The 18,693-nt window shown below is 37.4% G+C and overlaps 2 protein-coding genes across 3 annotated transcripts; one reads left to right on the forward strand and one right to left on the reverse strand.

Annotated features, from left to right (window-relative positions):
* Window positions 1-599: 599 nt before the first annotated feature.
* LOC131788356 (uncharacterized) lies at window positions 600-14,034 on the forward strand. 2 transcript variants are annotated; one of them, XM_059105438.2, is made up of 6 exons: window positions 600-716; window positions 8,095-8,260; window positions 8,375-8,447; window positions 8,529-9,022; window positions 10,547-10,609; window positions 11,600-14,034. In XM_059105438.2, the coding sequence occupies exons 2-6, from the start codon at window positions 8,192-8,194 to the stop codon at window positions 11,717-11,719; spliced, it is 819 nt and encodes a 272-aa protein (XP_058961421.2). In that variant the 5' UTR covers window positions 600-716; window positions 8,095-8,191; the 3' UTR covers window positions 11,720-14,034. The 2 variants fall into 2 exon arrangements, with proteins under 2 accessions (XP_058961421.2, XP_058961422.2); XM_059105439.2 differs by lacking the exon at window positions 600-716 and adding an exon at window positions 6,909-7,000.
* Window positions 13,458-18,603, reverse strand: LOC131788355 (zinc finger C2HC domain-containing protein 1C). The gene is made up of 3 exons (XM_059105436.2): window positions 18,509-18,603; window positions 15,642-17,322; window positions 13,458-14,945 (listed from the first exon to the last, which is right to left on the reverse strand). The coding sequence occupies exons 2-3, from the start codon at window positions 17,268-17,270 to the stop codon at window positions 14,727-14,729; spliced, it is 1,848 nt and encodes a 615-aa protein (XP_058961419.2). The 5' UTR covers window positions 17,271-17,322; window positions 18,509-18,603; the 3' UTR covers window positions 13,458-14,726.
* Window positions 18,604-18,693: the final 90 nt, after the last annotated feature.

Here is an 18,693-nt window from a genome sequence, read left to right on the forward strand (position 1 = left end):
AAGATCTTGCTATAAAAAGAACAAAAAAAATTACCGAAACTAGCTCGCTTGTAATACAACAGTGCCTTGATAGCTCAGTTTACAGCTCCAGAGCGACCAGTCTTTTATAATTAGCGGGTGGAACGGAAGGAGTCCCATCGAAGAAATATTTTCTACTTTTAAGGGGCTCTATCTGTGGTTTACCTGCAGGTGAAATTTTATTCAATTTCATTTATCTTTTTGGGGTGCCATATCATTTTAATTTCAACATGATTATTTCAGTTCCCGATTAAGATTCAACGATTTTTAACCCAAAACCGTCGCGAAATAATTTTTAGCTCATACGGCTTTTCAGCTTTCTCTGAAGCACTCGTAATTATGCCAAGCCTGATTCATTATGCGTTACGTGCTCCATGCCTATAACTTCTAACGAAGTTGGTGGCTCAATGGTGTTACATACTTGCTGTCCGTTTTGTCTTGATTGCATTTCCAAGTGAGTCTCGGATTCAGCGCTAATTTGAAATTTCAAGTCGTCCTTCACGTTCCCATGACTGTTACCATGGTAAGCGGTTAGAACACTCATTGTAATAGTTTATAAATATTTAATATCCGTCGGACAGGTTGCAGTTCCGTGAGAAAGGTGTCAAAAACTACGGCAGTCTTCGCTTATAAAAGCTGCCTATTGAGTGAGGTACTCTTACAAACCAGAAGCTTGAGGCTTATCTGTTCATATTTTGGTAAGTGACCGTTTTGTCCTTTAGATTTTATTGATCTAGTGTTTTTTTGTCGTGGCTGATATTCCCGGGAATTTTTAGAACATGTCTGCTCCAAAACAAATTAACTCCTTTACTGCTGGAATAATTTAAGGAACCTCCAGACATTCTTACTACTTTGCCGCAACCCATACTAACCTCGTGCCCTCATCGCGTATTAAACTGGCATTTCTATATCAGAAAGTCTTTGTAAATGTCCCTTAAGATTACCTTCAGGGAAATGTTTCTTTGAACTTTTGCGAATTTATATTAGTATTGCATGCTCGGCCTGAAAGCTCGCAACGTGGAAACTAATTAATTTATTTAAATTTTTGAGAAAGATAACAAGGCAGTGAAACGCGTGTTGCAATTATTTAGTTTGTAGTAAGATTCATAGCATATATAAATCTATAGTTCCATAAGTATCTTTACAGCTCAATGGAATGGAAATCTTTTAGCGAAATTCGACTTCAAAAAGGCTTATTTACTAGTCAAATTCAGTTATCAGTAAATTAACATCGATATCCAGGGTCAATATCCTACCTGTCTAGTTTTACTTGAAGTATCGAACACGATAGATATCATTCGTTGTATGTGCGTGCAGAAGAAGGCGATTTCATGAACTTAAAAATTATTGTTTACATAAATTACTTTTAATCTTTTGCCTCCTCTAGCAGGGCTTTTTGTCGGTTTAGTTTTCATTTTTGATTAAAATTTAAATAACACGCCAGACATCCAAGTCTCATTTCTCATTGGCATCGGAACAATAGCTACACTAAGTAAATAAACGGGCATGCAAACGTATTTTTCTCAACCAAATACGTCCTGTGCAAACCAAGAAGTAATGATAGTTCTTGAAGGTTTCAATATTGAGAATAAATTGTGTCGTGCTATGTGCCTAGTTTCATTCTAGCCCATAAGTTCAGTCTTCAATTGTAAATTCATTCATTTATTTACGTTACAATTGTTTTGTTTCAACTCGCCCGTCAATTTAGCTCACTACAAAGTCACGTACGAGACATATGTAGTTTGAGTGGTATGAGCGCGAATCAATTACTCTGCGTTATTGAAAAAACCGACTTATGAACGCCAGTATTCTCAGCTGGCGTTCAGGGAACGCACAAGGTCATTGAAACTGTCTCTCTGCGAACTGAATTTTGCGTTTTTTTGTTTTTTTTTTCTTTGGAGCTCATAACTCCAGGACAAAGAAGCTCTAAACATCCGTTGTTTCTCTATTGATAATATCGACTCACAAAGAGACGTTTATTTACTTTTCTTGAAGTAAGTCGTCGGAATCATATCTGATGCTTCAGGGAGCGTATGAATGGAAAGATTTGAAATAAATAAGTCTCAGTAAAATGAAAATTAAATGATAATGGAGAAAATTCAAGGACTCTGTCCGACCGACCCTCAAGATTTACATTTTTGATTTTACTTGAGATATGTTTTATAGAGACTATTTTGAACAGAAATCAGCTGTACCAAGAGGTTATAAACAGGTCATAATCTCTTAGCTGTGCTCAGTTTTCTGGGCTGAAATATTACGGGTAAGGGTTCGGGTAGGGAATACATTAGCAAGCGAGCAGGCGCTTCCAGGCATTTCTAGAACTCAGGCTCTCTCGATTAATTTCGCCTTTTTTAACACCTCGCTTTTTGTTTGACCGACGGACGTAACTTCACGAAAGGAATGGTAAATAGAAATTAATAGAATATTGCCATTTAAATTAAACAGGATTTTTCCTAGTTGCTGCCAGAAATGAATACCGCATAATTGGCTTGAATCCCTTTGGGCAATATTTTCAATCGAGGATCGAGAGTTTTTACCCGACCACACTCTATGATTTTATGACTGCTTTAGAAAACCCACGGCACCGTGTCAACCAATCAGATGAAAAACTGAAACCAATCGCAACCTAGTCACCCGCGTATCCCCGCGCGCCTCAGGTAACTCGCTTAATTGTTTTCATTCTGAGTTCCTCATTGGCTCCTCTTAGATTTACTCCTTTGTTCAAGGTAGCCTTTTGGTTACTAAAATTTTTAGCATGGAGAAACTCGATAGAAACGCTTTCTAATAGAACAATCAATTTATTTAGCTCATCTCGTTGTTTGCACAAAGTCTGTTTGCTCTTCCGCCAATTATTTCCATTAAATGCTCGTCATAAAGCGGTTTTTGGTGTTTCTATGTAAACGAATAGCCTTTTTAAAACAAACAATAACGATCTCCTTTCAAGATCTCATTCCAAAGTTTTTCTCTGTCTGCAATGAGTCAGAAGTTTCAAGGATAAGCTGTTAAGTTAAGCTGCCCATTATTACTGATAAATAGTGACACAGTGACAAAAGGTGGTGAGCTAATGATTCAAATTTTATCACTTCGCCATTTGACAACCGGCGTTCATGTCTTTGTTGAAACAAACGCGCTTTTCCGGCGCTTCATGTTAGCCCTGACAACCGCTCCGGTTTAGTTTCTAAAATATCTTGTTTCCTCGCTAGCCCCCGTTTATCACATGAGGAAATGAACTTGCCAAGCTAAAGTGATGGAAATTTTAATTTTGAAAGTAGATATGGGTGAAAAAGAAAGCCGAAATTTCTCAAAATTATCTACTTCAGCCTGGTTACCAATTCAACGAAACCGCCTTTTTCATCGAATATCTATGCAGTGTAGACACATCTCCTTCCGTTAAGGTTCTGAGGTGTTCAGAGGGTATCTTCATCCTTTACAACTGGGCCATTTCGAATAAAACACGCATGTTTAAAAGGATTCTTTAAGCCATCGACCACGCCTCGAATATAATTAGCCGCCTCCTTTGAATTAACCTTTCGATATTGTTGTGGCAGATTTTACTTTCACCTTGGCCCGTATTTCATTCTCTAAACACGTTTTTAATTAAAATTAGTCCTCTTATCTTGCCTCTCCTGTGTCTGCAATCAAAATTATTTACATATGTCAACGCAAAATAACGAAATGATTGATCTGTTGTTTGGAGAGGCGTCCGATGTGATCTTTGATCGGGAAAACAACAAGTTTGATCTGTTGGCTTTTCTTCGCCTGTATCTCGCGCATTTGTCCTATGAGATTGGAAGAAACGGAACAACCTGTACCATCATAACTAACAGTAGCTCTGAACAAAAGAACACTGCTCCATGTTCTCTAATACTGTCGAGTCGAGTGCAACCGGTATATTTAGTGAACTTACGTGCCCAGCTAAACTTTCGGTATACTTTTCAAAAAGGCCGGCCTTGCACGAATAAGGTTTAGTAAGACCTGACCCTTCACCCGCGCGATCACCGGAAATAACAAAACTTCTCATATTGTTACCAATAAGCGTCGGTTTAACATTACAGATTTTGAACGGACATATCCACCAGCCTTTGGCTTAAAGTTGCGACGAAAAAATTTTCAAGAAATTTACCTAAACAAATGAAATTCAAAAGTTATGCCCCCGCACTCATCCGTAAAGAAAGAATAATACATTTCAAAGTTTACCACCATTCTCGTAGACTGATATGCAGATTATTTTTGTTCAGTTCCGCCTGGTGAAATTTCAGTAATTTTGGTCTTTAAATATTTTTTGGTCAACAGGATGTTGATTGTTCCAGAAAAAAACATTGTCGATTGGACGACTACATTTCTCAGCTCTTCGACTCTTTCCTTTTATCACTCATCTTTGCTGTTATTCTTGTTACCTAATCTGATTTAAAATAAGCCCAGAACCATCCAGTTTTTCCTTCGACGCCAAAAGGTAATTTAAAACGTTGGATAGCTGGGTCGTACTCTTTCTTTTCAACAAGGTTGTGCAACTTTTGAGCAACGCAATTGCGAACTGAACATTTGCGATTCAGCTTGAGTCTCAGTCGAGGGACAGCAGTTTAAATCTTTTATCATAAAAAAAGAAAAAAATTCTTAGTTCACCGACATGGAACATAAGCTACATTTGCGAAGAATCGAGCGCCGGATCTTAAATTCCGTTTTGTTTTTGCTCTCTCGGACATCCAATTCAAAAGGGCTGTTGTTCTTTATTCCTCGTTATTAATTTCGTTTTTACAGGCAACTGATATGCCCTCAGGAGTATAGATCTCTTATCACTTTCCCCATACCTTTCTATATAATGTAATCTAGTTACAGAAGTTGCAATGGTAAATTTATTGATATCTAAGATGATGCGATATCAGCTTACGCATGTTTGTATTGTACGTAATTCAATGCATGAGCGGTTGATCTGTAAGGCTGTCGACTTCTGTCTCGAGTGTAATATTTGTATCGAATGATATATTAAAAATATTATTTCTTTGTCGTACTTTTGATAGTGACATCAATGCCTCGTACGTTTTTCCACCAATGACGTTTTTCGTACGTAGATTAGATGTAGATGGTTCTCTTAGTTCTAAAGCCACTGATGATCCTATATCAGGGAAGGAAGAGAAACGCCCGAATGACCTTCGTTAGGTAATTATGAGATGATGGACGACGGAATAGAGGAAAATCAACAACAGATATATCTGCCTTGATCTTCCTGCTTTAGTTTTGGTAATTTTCCTCCTGCACTCATTGATTAATTTTTTTTTTTTTTTTTACAAATCAAGAGCGTTTGCATTCCCTCCCCACCCCCCCCCCCCCCACCCCCCACGGCACAATGAGCTCCTCGCTGCACAAAAAGAGAAAAATCCGTGGCGTCAGCTGAGCAGATCATAGCCAAAGGCAAGAGAAATGTTAACTGCAGTTGATATTCTCTTGCCGGCAGGTAATCGTGACAATCGTAGAGCGCTTAGTATTCAGTTTATTTTGAACGCGATCGAAATCGGTAATTTTGCCCCTGTGATCTCAAATCACACAATTACATTTTAAACCCGATGAAATTCTTCAACCTAAATTGTGAAAACGCCAGATTCCACTTTCGCTGCGAATTTGCGTCATCGTTTACGAAAAGTTTCATTTTTGCCGCCACCAATCGTCATTTTCAAATTCCTCTATTTTGGAGAGAATGAATATTTGAATTTCTTAGAGCTAAAGCTCTTTGTCAAGATAAAAATAATCTTGTTTTAGATAGTTAAACGTTTTGCCCAAATTGATATGGACATACCATTTCATATCTAACCACCCTCCAGTTAGATAGCGAGACAGGATGCACGGGAAATATTGTCACATGCTTTATTACACAAGCGGTCTGACTTATTTGAATAATTCAGCCATTCGTTTTCATGAAACACGTTTTTATTGGTCAACCTCTTTAAATGAATCAGCTTGGTACAAGTCAATTGAGTAAATGCCTGTTAGATCATTTTTCAAGGTGGTTTAATCTGTTCACCTGCCGCTCACATGTACCATTTTACACTTAAGAAACCCTGAGGTGTTAACTCATCACTTTTATGGATGATCAAGAGAAATCACTGTGGGGCTTACGAACTGGCGCAAATGTAAATTTAGGTTATGAACTGATCCATGCAAATCGTGTTTTCTTGGTTGTGTTGTGTTAATGACGTTATTAGCAATCGAAATGTTTCAAGAATGCTCTTTATTGATTTAAAGATCGCTGCTGGTGCGGGCCATTGCCGGTTTCGCGTGACCGATCTTTGTCCAGCCATCCACCAGACGAAATTGCTAGGTTAAAGCTGCAATTGTCTTTCGGGAAAATTTATTTTACAAAATGCCTCAAAGATATCCCCGAGCTTAAGCCAGATAAAGTTTCAAATTCTCTTATCGGAGATAAAGTAAAGTGCAGCGGGCATGTGATGGGCACGAGAGTCGCAAAATTGAGTTAATAGCAACTCGGTCCGTTCTTCTTTGTGTCTGTCCCGCCCCCTCTACTCCCACCGGGCTAAGTGTCGGGCCAAAGAGCGACATTTTTTTTGTTTTTACAGTGTTTTGTTTGAATGAGGCACGAATTAAAGTCCAAGTTCTGAAATTGATAAGTGAATCGTATCTCTCGAAAGGTCGCCCCGTAGATTCCACGATTCAACTTGTGAAAGAGAGCGCATAAAGTGCTTATGTTTGTGAAACTTGGTAATATTCAGACATGCTAATTTGTACTTTGCCATTTCACGAAAAAATCGAATATTTTATCTTCGGGGTCACGGCCGCACACTTGTCACCGGCTGTCAGCGCAGTGAATGGACTGTTTTCACTTACAGCAGCCAATCAGATCACTGCAATTTGGTCCCATGAGCTTTATTTAGTGCTCCAGGGTGTTCATTTACGTCGCTTGCAAACTTCAACTGGAAGCAATAACGTACGATGGAATCAACATTGTGAATTCTCCGGCTTTCGCTGAAAGGTATGCCTTTATTGAAACTTCCTCGTACTTGCCTCGTTGAGCGCATTTAGTCTAAAAATGTTAAGCTCTCTAATGTCGATAAACGCGATAAATGTGCCTTGTACACACACTTTGAGAATGACACATTCACCGTGAACGGTATCGTCTCAAACGTTCTTGGCATTCTAATCGTTGTTGTTTTTGGTAAAGAAATATTTTGAATCGAATGGCCGGTGGTGCCTTCGGTACTATCTAGTCCAAATTTAGGTTGCCGCGGGGGATCGAAAAAATAGAAACGGCGAACACGCATTTCTTTGTCAACGGCACCTGGTCGTCATTGTGAGTTAGAAATGAACTTTCGTCATGAATTTGCCACTCGTCAGCCTTTCCTCTGAAACTTCTAGCTTCGACAACTTTCTTCAAGTTAGTGTTTCAATGCCTGGTTGTTAAACGTAATGCTAGTACTTTTAAGATAAATCGAAATTTTAAGTATTTTTCGAGGGCCCAACCACCCGTCCTCTTTCCTGAATTTTTTATGCTCTCAGAATTGTACGACTTCCCTCTCCTTGTGAATTAAAGCTTTTCCCGACCGCGTTTAAAATTTGTGAAGTTCGCTCGTAGAATTGTGCCTAGTCTATGTTTATCTCTGTATTTTCCTTCTTGGTTCGCGAAATTTATCCTTACCGTCAAACTCGTGCAAAGACAACGATGGTTGAAGCTTAAGTTTAGATAGCAGACCTCGTTCTAAATTTCGAATTGTGTGCTGTTTTCATTCGTGTGTTGATAGTTCGTGAGCTCGTCTAACTAACTTTTACAGTACTTTTATTTTGTAAACGAAGGGCTATAGTACAATGTTTAGCTTGATATATCCGTTTATAGAGGAATGGTAGGCAGCAGTGCCGGTTAAGCTCATGAAATATAAAATTTAGTTGCATTGACGAGTTGTCTGGGATGATCGCTATCCAACCGCAAGAAAGAGGTAATGTATTTCAACGAGTTTTGGACTCTTGCTGAGAATAATAGAAGGCTTGAAAGAACTGTAGATTGGAAAGCAGTAGCCTTGATGTCGTAAAGTGTAATTTTTCATAAAATATTGTTTTTCTTTCTTCGAATAGGGCGTCGCGACGTCAACATAATTGACGCTTCTCGCGGGAAAAAGGCTCTTGTTCCCGCCATCAAACAGTTGAGCAAGGATTTCTCATCAAGAAAGAAATGCTGAAATTTTTGGCTCTTAAGTTGAAGAACCAATCCATCAATGAAGTCAAGCCTTTAGAACCACAGGTAAAAGTACGATTCCTTTTCCACTGCAACACGGTGTTGACACGAAGCTCGTTTGTTCTTATGTATTGAAAACTATCCGTACAGTTTATTTCAATTTCTTTCATTATTTTTCAGTTACTTTTACAAGATGAGTCCGACGTAGAGGGAAGTACAGACGAGGACGACGAATTAAAAGAGATAAACGGAGGTAATTGAGAGATTTTTTCCCTTTTACATTTATTCACAACAACCAATCACTAATATTTGTCGATCTCACTTTCGCCATTAGCGCTGGCCGACAAACCTTTGAATAACAACTATGTGCAAGATGAACCGCTGAAGATCAAAGCGACAGCTTTCGCAGGACTTGAAGAGGAAGCGGCGAAAGAAAATATATTCACAGAGAGAGACTCAAAGGGGGACAACAGAGGCAGTTTCTTGCCGATCGATATTCCTCTAAGGGAAAGTGGTGCACCGGAAAAGCGAAAGTGGTCTCAAGTAAATGCTCACAAACTATTGCAACAGTTTGCCTCTGGAAACGATAGTTCATCAAGCGATGACGAAATTAAAGAACTGTGCGGTAAAAGTAGTGGACCACTTGTTCTCAGCTCAAGTCCACCTGGCAAGGTGACTGTTCTGTCGAAACATTCTGCATTTTCGTCACGAGTGCGGCCCACTACATTCACAAGTGAAGGACACTCGAGGAAAAAACACCGTCTTGTTTTCGCCGAAGACAAGGGATATTCATCAAGACCATCATTAAATTTCGAGAAAATGCAACAGGTATGGTTCACAAGGGGTGAATTTTCTTCAAAACAATGAGTTTTATTGTTTGAATCTTGTGCCAACTCGTGCATCGAATCTGTCATTTAGCTACGATGATATTCTTTTCATTTGGATCTGTGAAGCGTAAACAACGCATTTTATTAAGAGCTCCAAAAATCCTTTGAAAGCATCAGATTTAATTGCTGTATTCTCTCGATGCGTTATTAGAAGGTGCCAATTTTGTCAGCCCTTCTGCATTTTTGATCAAAGTAATCGTACAGGGGCAAGATTTTCCCTCTCTCCAGGAGTTCTATTGAGTTTTTTTTTCTTTGTACTTGTTTTCTCCAGACTAGCCACCACCACTGTGTTACTGGATAACATATTACGTTGCCCTGGCTCTGAAATTTTAGAATATGTGATGAATTGGCAGATTCCTCTTCACAAAGCATGCCTTTTGTGTTTATTTGTTTGTGAACTCAGCCTTCTGAAACTCGTTGAAATGTTTTGTTTGGATTAATAGCAAGTCAAGATGTGATTGGCTGGGCAATTGAAAAGCAAATTTTAAGGGTGAAAAATAATGTTAAACTTCGTTGAATGTACATGTCAGCTTATAATTTGTCAATTGGTGGTTGCCATACCAACTTAAGGAATTTAGCTGAAGTCTCTTTGTCAATACAAATATTCAGTTAATCCCATGTGGTCCAAATTCTTTTGATGAACTAAGTAACCCTGAAATTGTAATTTTACTCTTGATGTTGATATTGTTTTTCTGAAAAATTGCAAATTTCCAAGGGATAACTATCCTTGTTTGAAGACCTGTCACTTAGGCATGGAATCTTGCTAGTACACATTTGTGTTCACCACCAGGTTTTAGGATAGGAACAGAAACCAATTGCCTATTCTCACATCTTCACCCTTGTTGATTTTAAGAGAATTACAGCATAGCCCTTGCAACTAAGATTCATTTTTTTTCAAGTCTATCTTTTAAAATGAGTGTCATTCTCTTTTGACACTTTCTATTTTCATCTTTAAACCAAACTGTTAGTGGCATGTGAAACTTAACCATACATTAGTTGGAAATGGTTAAGGGGTGAACATAATACATGTGTGGACGATAATAATATAGGGTCTGAAATGGCAAGCAGCTGGTTGTCTACGTGACTGAAAATTGACCGAGAATGATCAGAATTTTAATGTTAGTTGCCAGTACGTGACTAACTCAAAGACCTGCTATTGTTCCTGTAGACGACAGATCAAGAAATTAAAATGTCCATCACTTTTTTTAAGTGGTACTTTATTTACTCAATTTACTCGATTTACTCAGTTGTTTGATCATCCACGAGTTTGAATGTGTTTAAAGCAAACAAAACATCTTCAAAACTCTGCATTTCTGTATTTTTACTTAGAAGCCAGAGTTGTAAATTGTATAAAGGACCAAACTAATTCATTTGGTGATTGGATTAAAAAGGTGTAATTACAACTCGGCACGGGCTATATTAATAACTTTTGCTATCATTGATCAGGATTTTTTTTTACCTCCAGAAATCTGTCTTCATAAAGAAGCACACTCATGGAGTGTCAAGACCCAGACCAGTTAGAGTAAGGGTAAGTTCAAACATCAGTATTTAAATTCTCAATACTTCTCTGTATGCATTTCCTATTGTATATACAAAGAGTTTGTCCAACGACCAACAGTTTTTTGCATTTGCTATCATGTCCTTTATTCTCATGACCTTAATATTTGATTTAAGGGGATACAATTGGGAGAAGTTTGATGCTTGTCACTTCTAGAGCTTAAAGGGTTAGCTGAACAAACTGTTCAGCCTCCAGTGCTCCTGTGAGGTTATTCAAACAAGATGCCAGGTTACATCTTTACAGCTGTAATTTGGCACAGAAGGGGTACTTATGGTATTATGTACTGTTTACATGATTTGATGCAAACACTTGATCAGTTTCAAAGGAAGTTGAACTCACCTTAAATCAAAGTTATTTTTAACTTGTGTTGATATAAAATGTAAATTAAGCCTTTAACTCGCATGAGTGACCAATACAGAATTTCCCCTTACAATAGCTATACAATATCAACCAGATAAGTGATGAGAATAAAGAAAAAGATCAATTTGGGGATAATCAGTTGATCCAATACTAAATTCCCTGAACTAACATTATAAGAATTGTATAGTTGATGGTAGGGAGAATTACAAATTTGATCTGGGAGTTTAAGGGTTAAGTATGATGCCATAAAAAAGCATGAAAATCTTGTTTTAAATTTTAGGCAGATACTGCCAGAAAGATGAGTGGTTTTGATATAGGAAATAAAAGATATAAACAATAGTGTTGTTCCTGTATTGTGATAAACTGTAATTTCCTAAGATGCTGACAAGGAAAATTAGTTTGATTTGTGCCTGAAAGTGTGATTCAGAGGTTTCAGTGGAAAGTGAAATTAGATGTTATTTAAGCTTAGCAGCCAAAGGGTTTATTGAAACTTCAAGTGAAAGAAAGGAGAAGTATTTATTACAGTCACCCTCACTTACATTAGCCATGTGATTGTTCATTAACACTGTAACACTGTATTGTTATGCTTTAAAATTTCAGGGTATTCCAAGTGCAAGACATAGTCGCATCTATGATCCAGCAGTATTGTCCTTCAAGCCTATACAGATGAACCCATCATTTAGTCTTGCACCTGTTGAAGAACCTGGCTTTGCCTATTAAAATGCCTAAGTTGACGTCTTGGTGAGATTTTGTGGCAGAGTACTGCGTGATTAACACAGATGTGGATGCGTGTAGTTTTTGAGTTTTCATGTGTTTTGTGCAGCTCTTCAACATAACTGAATCATTTTGATGCAGCTAGAGAGTCTTGTGTGTCTCATCGCCTCTCCTTTGTTCACCACTGACTACTTGCAGTTTGTACAAGTTGGGGATCTTGAGGTTAAAGATATTCATTTATCAGAGTGTTGATATTGGGATTTTTTGAATCATCGTAAAGACAAAAAAAAAATTCAACGCCCATGTTTTCAGGGCTCATCATTAGACATTACTCCATTATTTGGAGCATTTAGATAAATATAATTTTAAAGACATGTATAAATTCAGGTTTCCACCCAGTAGTTGTCATTTAACAGTCACTAAACTCTGTCCAGGGTAATATCAAAAGAGAAAAAGGGTATGAACAGAGCCTTTAAAAATTACCCTTATTATTGCTACACTGCAAATTCAGGTTTGTTAGGAATTTACCTTTCCTGAGTAAATCTGCTTGATTTTCTTTCACAGGAAATAAGCAGTTGTAAACATGCCCTTTTTTTTTCTTTGTTGTTCTTCTTCCCACCAAAACTTTAAAAAGATCTTTGTGAATTTTTCAAACACATCTTCAAACTACTTTAAATCTATTTTAACCGGCAGAAATTTGATGAGGAGCACTGTGAATATCTCCCAAGATTAAATTTACAATTCCTGGTATTAAGGTTTTGAGATTTTAACAGCTGGTCATCGTAAGAGTATCTCCTGAAAACTTAAAAATTGCTTGCTTTTGCTGAAGGTAACTCAGCACACAGCTGGTTAGGGGTTTCGTTGTTATGTCAATGGAAGGAAGCAGGCTTCTTTCTCCTTCTGTGAGGGAATTTGAAAACATCAACCTACTTAAACCAGTTGTAATACTTGTACAATACTAGTTATGATTACCAAAAAATTTATTGATAGTTTACACTTAGATACAAGTGGAAAAGGTTGATTTTTTCCTTTCACAAAAGGAAACTGCATAACAAAGAAGACATCATTAGATCATTTGCTACGATGATAAGATTAGGAAAGAGAGAGTCGCTTGGAGACAGAAATGAATATGTCAAGCATAAATTTCAGTTAATTCCGAGCAGTTAATATCATTAGCATAAAAACTAAGCTGGGTATCATAAGGGGGCAGGTCCACTAGGACCTTTAGAAAGGTTGGAATTTATCTTTCATATTCTTAACATGTTGATTGAGCTTTCTTGATTACAAAGCTTGGAGAATCATTTATTCTTACTGAACCAGTATTATGTCTTTATAATTTTCTGTACCTATTCAGGCACGTGAACATGAGTGATTATTCAAACAGTATTTTGTAGTGTTACTTACACATATTTTTAATGTATGATTTCTGTGAAAGTCTGATCAAACAGTCAGTATTCTAATATGGTAACCAACAAATATCCACTTGGGTAGAAATGCGATTGTATACCAGAACAGGTGATTTTCCTGGAATTCTAGAAGAAAATTTTTCTTGCAAGTAACTTAGGGCAATCCATGTGGTGTTGTTAAGTAAACATTTATTCTGTGTAGGTACCACAGCAGTAAAAAGGTGGTTTTGTTTACACAATTCTTTTAGACCTTGAGAAGTGGGATGTCAGAGTGTTTTGGAAGTGCTAACATTTTTTGAGTGGTAGAGGACACCAATGGCTTTCTCACTAACAACATCAACATCCTTAGCATATCTTTATGCAACTGGGTTTTTTTTTTTTTTTTGGCAAATTATGCATTTTTCTAACTTGCAGTTTTTCTTTTTTCTGTGATTGCATTTTCTTTTTCGTTCTATTCTTGATTCAAATTCTTTGCCCCTTGATTTCAGACACAATATTAAACAAAATGTATCCAAACCTATGAAAAGGTATGGTTTAACTGTGATTTAAAATGAACCTCAACCAAAACATTCCTAGTGATGATTTTATTTGTGTATTTTCCTGTGATAGCTGTTCAAACTTGTGTTTGTTGTGAAAAAGCCATAATCGGTTTTGAGACTGAGCTTTGTCATTCAACGGGTAGTTTGTTTAACTGTACACTAAATATTTATCTAGTTAAGTATATTTATACAGATGTTTGTACATATGTATTTTATAATTATGAAAGAGTTTGTCAGCAAATATGTGAGAGAGTTTGAAACTTAGAAAGAGTATTTATTCAGACAGAGACAAGCGTTGTAGAACTTTATACAACACATAGTTCAAGGCAAGTGTGTGGTTTGTTTGCCTCAAACTTTAATAAAAATGTGTTTTTAATTACTGTGGTTTCACTCCACTCTGGTAATGACCACCAGTGAGGTTGCACAGGTGATGTTCAGTTCACCCTCCTCCCAAATTTCCTCCAAAGAAGTCCCCAGGTTGTGGCAAGGGAAAATTTTTCCACCAGTATTAAATTATTTACTGCTTGTATTTCCTTATTCCTCTTTCTGTCCAAAATCACTTAAATGTGAATCTATTTCAGGTGAAGTACTTTCATTGGAAGCTAAATACTCTAGAAAGCTTTGTTTCAGTAATACCAAGAACACTGTCAAAAGAAGGCAACATGGATAGTTTGATATTCTTAACCTCCTAATTTCTTTAAGTGACCGAGACAGAATTTCTCCATACAATATCCATACAATATCAAGCATAAAGGTGATGAGATTAAAGGAAAACATCAATTAGGGGGTTATGAGTTGATCCACTACCAAATTCTTAGAACTAACATCAAAGAGACTTTGGGAATGAGAGGGTTAACTTCATAATCATTACATCGACTTCATTTCAAAATTTTGTATTGTAACACACTATTATTATTATACTGATATCACAAACAGAGTTTAAAAAATCTTGGTCGTCCCGTAGAAGCACTTCATTCAAAAGCATTTCACAATATGGTTTTAAGTCAACCCCAGAAAAACACACTCTACATTCTTTAAAACTTGAACTCATAAATATCAATGCTGATTTTATCGTTTCTTCCTTTTTAAAAGAGCAGGTTTGGCTTTAATATCCTTGCATTTTGGTATGTGTCTCTCTGCAGCAGCAGCATTAAACTTTCTCTCACAGTGTGGGCACTTTACATAGTCTGGGTTTTCTGCAGGTGGAGGAGGTGTGTCGCTTGCTCCCTTAGCATAGCGGATTGCTTTGATGAAATTTTCATGTTGAGCTCTCCAGTCCACCTTGGGCTGAAATTAAAAATGAAATTTACTTTTGAAGTTATCAGACGGGGAAGTTAAAAAAAATTTTAGTTCCCAAATTGTTGCCATAAAAATTGTCTGTTTGTTTGGCTCTGGTAGATAAACACACATAAACACACATATTATATTTGAGGGGTTGTTGGAAATTTTTTTTGGGTGAGGGGGGGGGGGGGGGTTTGAGAGGGAATTAGTCTTCAAAATTAATTCATATAAATTTTTTTCGCAAATTTTCAGAGGGATAGAAGCAAAAGGAGTCAGCAGAAGGGCTTGTATCCCTGGGACAAATATACATAATAAACCAAACTGGAGCAACAGAAGACTTTGATGCTAAATAAATTTTCTTAGAAAGATATACTCCTGCCTCAAAACACCCCCTGAAAGTCCAATACTTATCCTAGCTTCATGCATGATTCAATTATGTATTTTGAATTCTGTCATCTAGCAAGAGTTATTATTGTGGACTTGTGCAACAGACTTTGCAAAAAAGGAGGGGTTGCTTAAAGCCTACTGTTAGCAGGCACATTCAGAAACTTTTTCTAAACAAGGTGACCCTGGATTTCTATGCAAAGATCTCTTGAAATCTCTATGAATTTCATGCTTCACTCCTCTGATAGATTCTCTTGAGGGAAAATTGCCTGACATTCCAAAAGAATAGGTGGGAAGGATGAGTAAGCAGACACCAACCTTTGCCTTGGGCTCCTCAAGATATTTTCCACTCTGAACATATTTTTCATGTTCAGTACCCTCACTGCGATGCTTTCTTGTGTCAAAAACTTTGCGTTTGGACTTTGAACTTTTTGCACAAATTTTTACATGCTTGGCCAACCTGTCTACAGCAAACTTGCGCCCACAAATTGAACAAGGAGAAACATCCACGGAAACCTCACCAACATCTTGTGTTTGATGCTCATAAAAATCTCTGTAAGCATTGTCATGAATTTTTTCAGTTGTGTCAAGTTCTTCTCCCTGGAGTTGTTGAGGGGGAGTTTTCACCTTTCGTGGTACCTTGGGCAATGTTGAAGCCTTTTTTAAGGCTACCTTTTTGGTCTGATTAGAATCTTTGGCCAAAGTTTGCTGAGGAATGATTGCCTGCTCCTCTAAGCTCTGCTTTTCAGCTAACCATTTTTCATCCTCCTCTTTTTGTCGTATCTCTTGTTCTACCAGTTCTTCCCTCTGCAACTTTAATTTTTCAAGCCTAAGTTGTTCTTCCTGTATTTTTTTGAGTAGTTCATTTTCCCTCTGGGAGAGAGACAACTCTGATTTCTGCTTGTGTTTTTCTAGCCTTTCTATTCGTTCTTGATCCTGTTCCATTTGCCATTTTTGAAAGTCGGTTAATTTGGCATTTTCCTGAGTTTTATTTGTGTCAATTAACTGTTGCTTGCTTAGTTGTCTTTGTTTCAGTGCCTTCGCTTTTAGTTTGCTCAGATTTGGAGCTATGTTGCTATAATCAGTAAGGGTGCTTTGTGCATCATCAAAATCACTTACTAAGTCTTCTGCACTTGGGGGAGGCAAGGGAACCTTTGAACGCTTTGGTCGTCTCTCAATAGGAGGTATTGGCAAATTAGATGGGCCAGAATACTCAAAAGCCTCCACATCATCCTGTTTCAAAACAGAATGTGTTTCATATCTTTTATTTGGAGTTGGTGGTTTTCTCCTTGTTACTTCAGACTGACCCTTGTTCACTGGAGGAAGAGGATCTTGTTTATCAACACCTTTTGTTCTCTTGCGCACAGTGACACCAACTGTCTTTGTTTGAGTCCTTGATGAGTATTTTGTTGGCAATGGTTTTTGTGATGGAAATGGTTCCTGTTTCACATTGAATGGCTTACCATGTGTCAGATTTGTTTTTGAATTTTGTCTACTTCTAACTGTGTGTTCAGGAAATGGCTCCTGTTTTTTATCTCTCACCATTCTGAAATGTGACTCAATAGGGGGAAGAAGTTCAGGATTTTTCTGCCCTTTTCTTGTAGCCTCCAGTGCTCTTCTCTCTGCAAAAAATCCACGTACCATTCCGCCATTACTGCTACCCTGATTGTGACCATTCTCCTGTTGAATAATTTGCAGTCTACGAATCTTCTCTTCTCTCTCAATTTGAAGTTTCTTGCTGTAATCACTTCGGAGCAATTCCAACCGTGACAACCTCTTCTTTGGAGAACCTTTCTTGTGACTCATGGTGTAGTCCACTTGCTCTCTGTTAGCTGAAACTGACTTCATTGCATCAGGGATGTGGGATGAAAGCTCTGGATTACTCTCATGATAGTTATATTGATGCAATGGCCATGTTGGGGAGCTATCATAAAGTGTCTGGGCCATCAAGCTCCTGTTAGATGGGTCTCGGAAGGATTGAATTTAGGGTCTTCAGGCCCTATATCAAAGAGAAAAATGATTTTCTCAGCATGCAAGTAAATGGTATATAGAAGAATGCATACGCGTTTTTGCAAGTTTTTGTGTTTAGTCAGCGAAACTTTAAGGGCATTGTATCAAGTATACACCGATGATCATTTTGCAATTGTAAATGTTTGGCAGAAACAACTTACGGTCATTGGGACAACGTTGACTAAATGTTAAGTAAATAAGTCCATTCAACGCTCTTTTGATCACGTTGCTTTTAGAAGTGTTAAATACGCGCTAGCCCAGCAATCAAAATTGCAAAATATTGCCTGATAGAAATAGAAATACCTTGTACAGACTTTGTACATGCAGTTTGTACAAGTCTTCATGGAGACCTATTACCTGAAAAGATCTTATCAAAACTTCAACGTCAATTACTTTTTTGTCTTCACGTAAACATAGCGCGTGTCAACAACCTAATTCCCGCCGAGTTGATCAAAAGACATTCATCTGGCATTATGAAGTGTTCCTTTGGTGATTATTTTCAATACTTTGATTTAAGATTACTTCCTTTTAAAGACACGTATAAAAGCGGAGACGGAAACACCACTGAAACAAGTTTAGGTGGAGATGTATTTCTGTTTTACATTTCTAATCATCTCTTTATCAATTCGAAAAAACGTGCTTACAAATCTTTCAGTTCAATGAATGTGTGTATGTTGATTAGGCGATTGCAATCAAATATTTCAAATTTACACTTTTTGTCTGCCAGAGATTCATTTAAACGAGAAAAGGATTAGCGTGTTTTACAAATTTGTAAACCAAAAATTTTGATCAAGGAGACATACTATGAGAATCTAACGAACAAATCATCAAATACTTTCAGAAACGTATATCAAAGCTTATATTTGGTACGTGCCCATCGATCGTGATTTGGAGCTGTGAAACTGCTCTGAGTCTTGAAGAAATCTATGCTTGGAGGAACGCAAGTGTCCCTTTTAATTTTTCTTACGATCCTGATGAGGTTTGAAGTTTTATTAGCGGCAAGCTTACAAAAAGACAACTAATTGCTTGTTATACTCGCTTAAAACTTCTCTGTGTCTGAAAGAAAAGGTACATTTGATCACTAATATCGATTCGAGAGATCAGAGAAGAAAAATACACTTTTTTCATTTTCATTCAGTCAAAATACGCATTGAAATGAAAAACGAAATACTTACCTGCGTACGTAAATTGTCCTGCTTGCTTGTGGCTTCGAGGTAGTAAGAGGGTTTTCTTAACATTGTGATGGCAAGTTTCATTATTCTTACATCTTCAGTGAATAATTTTTACACGCTATTGGTGTTGCTATGTAAATAAAGTCCTCGTTGCTAGTAATCAACTTACGAGCCTCCGTTTCCTAGCG

This window comes from Pocillopora verrucosa, chromosome 7 (assembly GCF_036669915.1).
Source record: "Pocillopora verrucosa isolate sample1 chromosome 7, ASM3666991v2, whole genome shotgun sequence".
NCBI classification, from domain to species: Eukaryota; Metazoa; Cnidaria; class Anthozoa; order Scleractinia; family Pocilloporidae; genus Pocillopora; species Pocillopora verrucosa.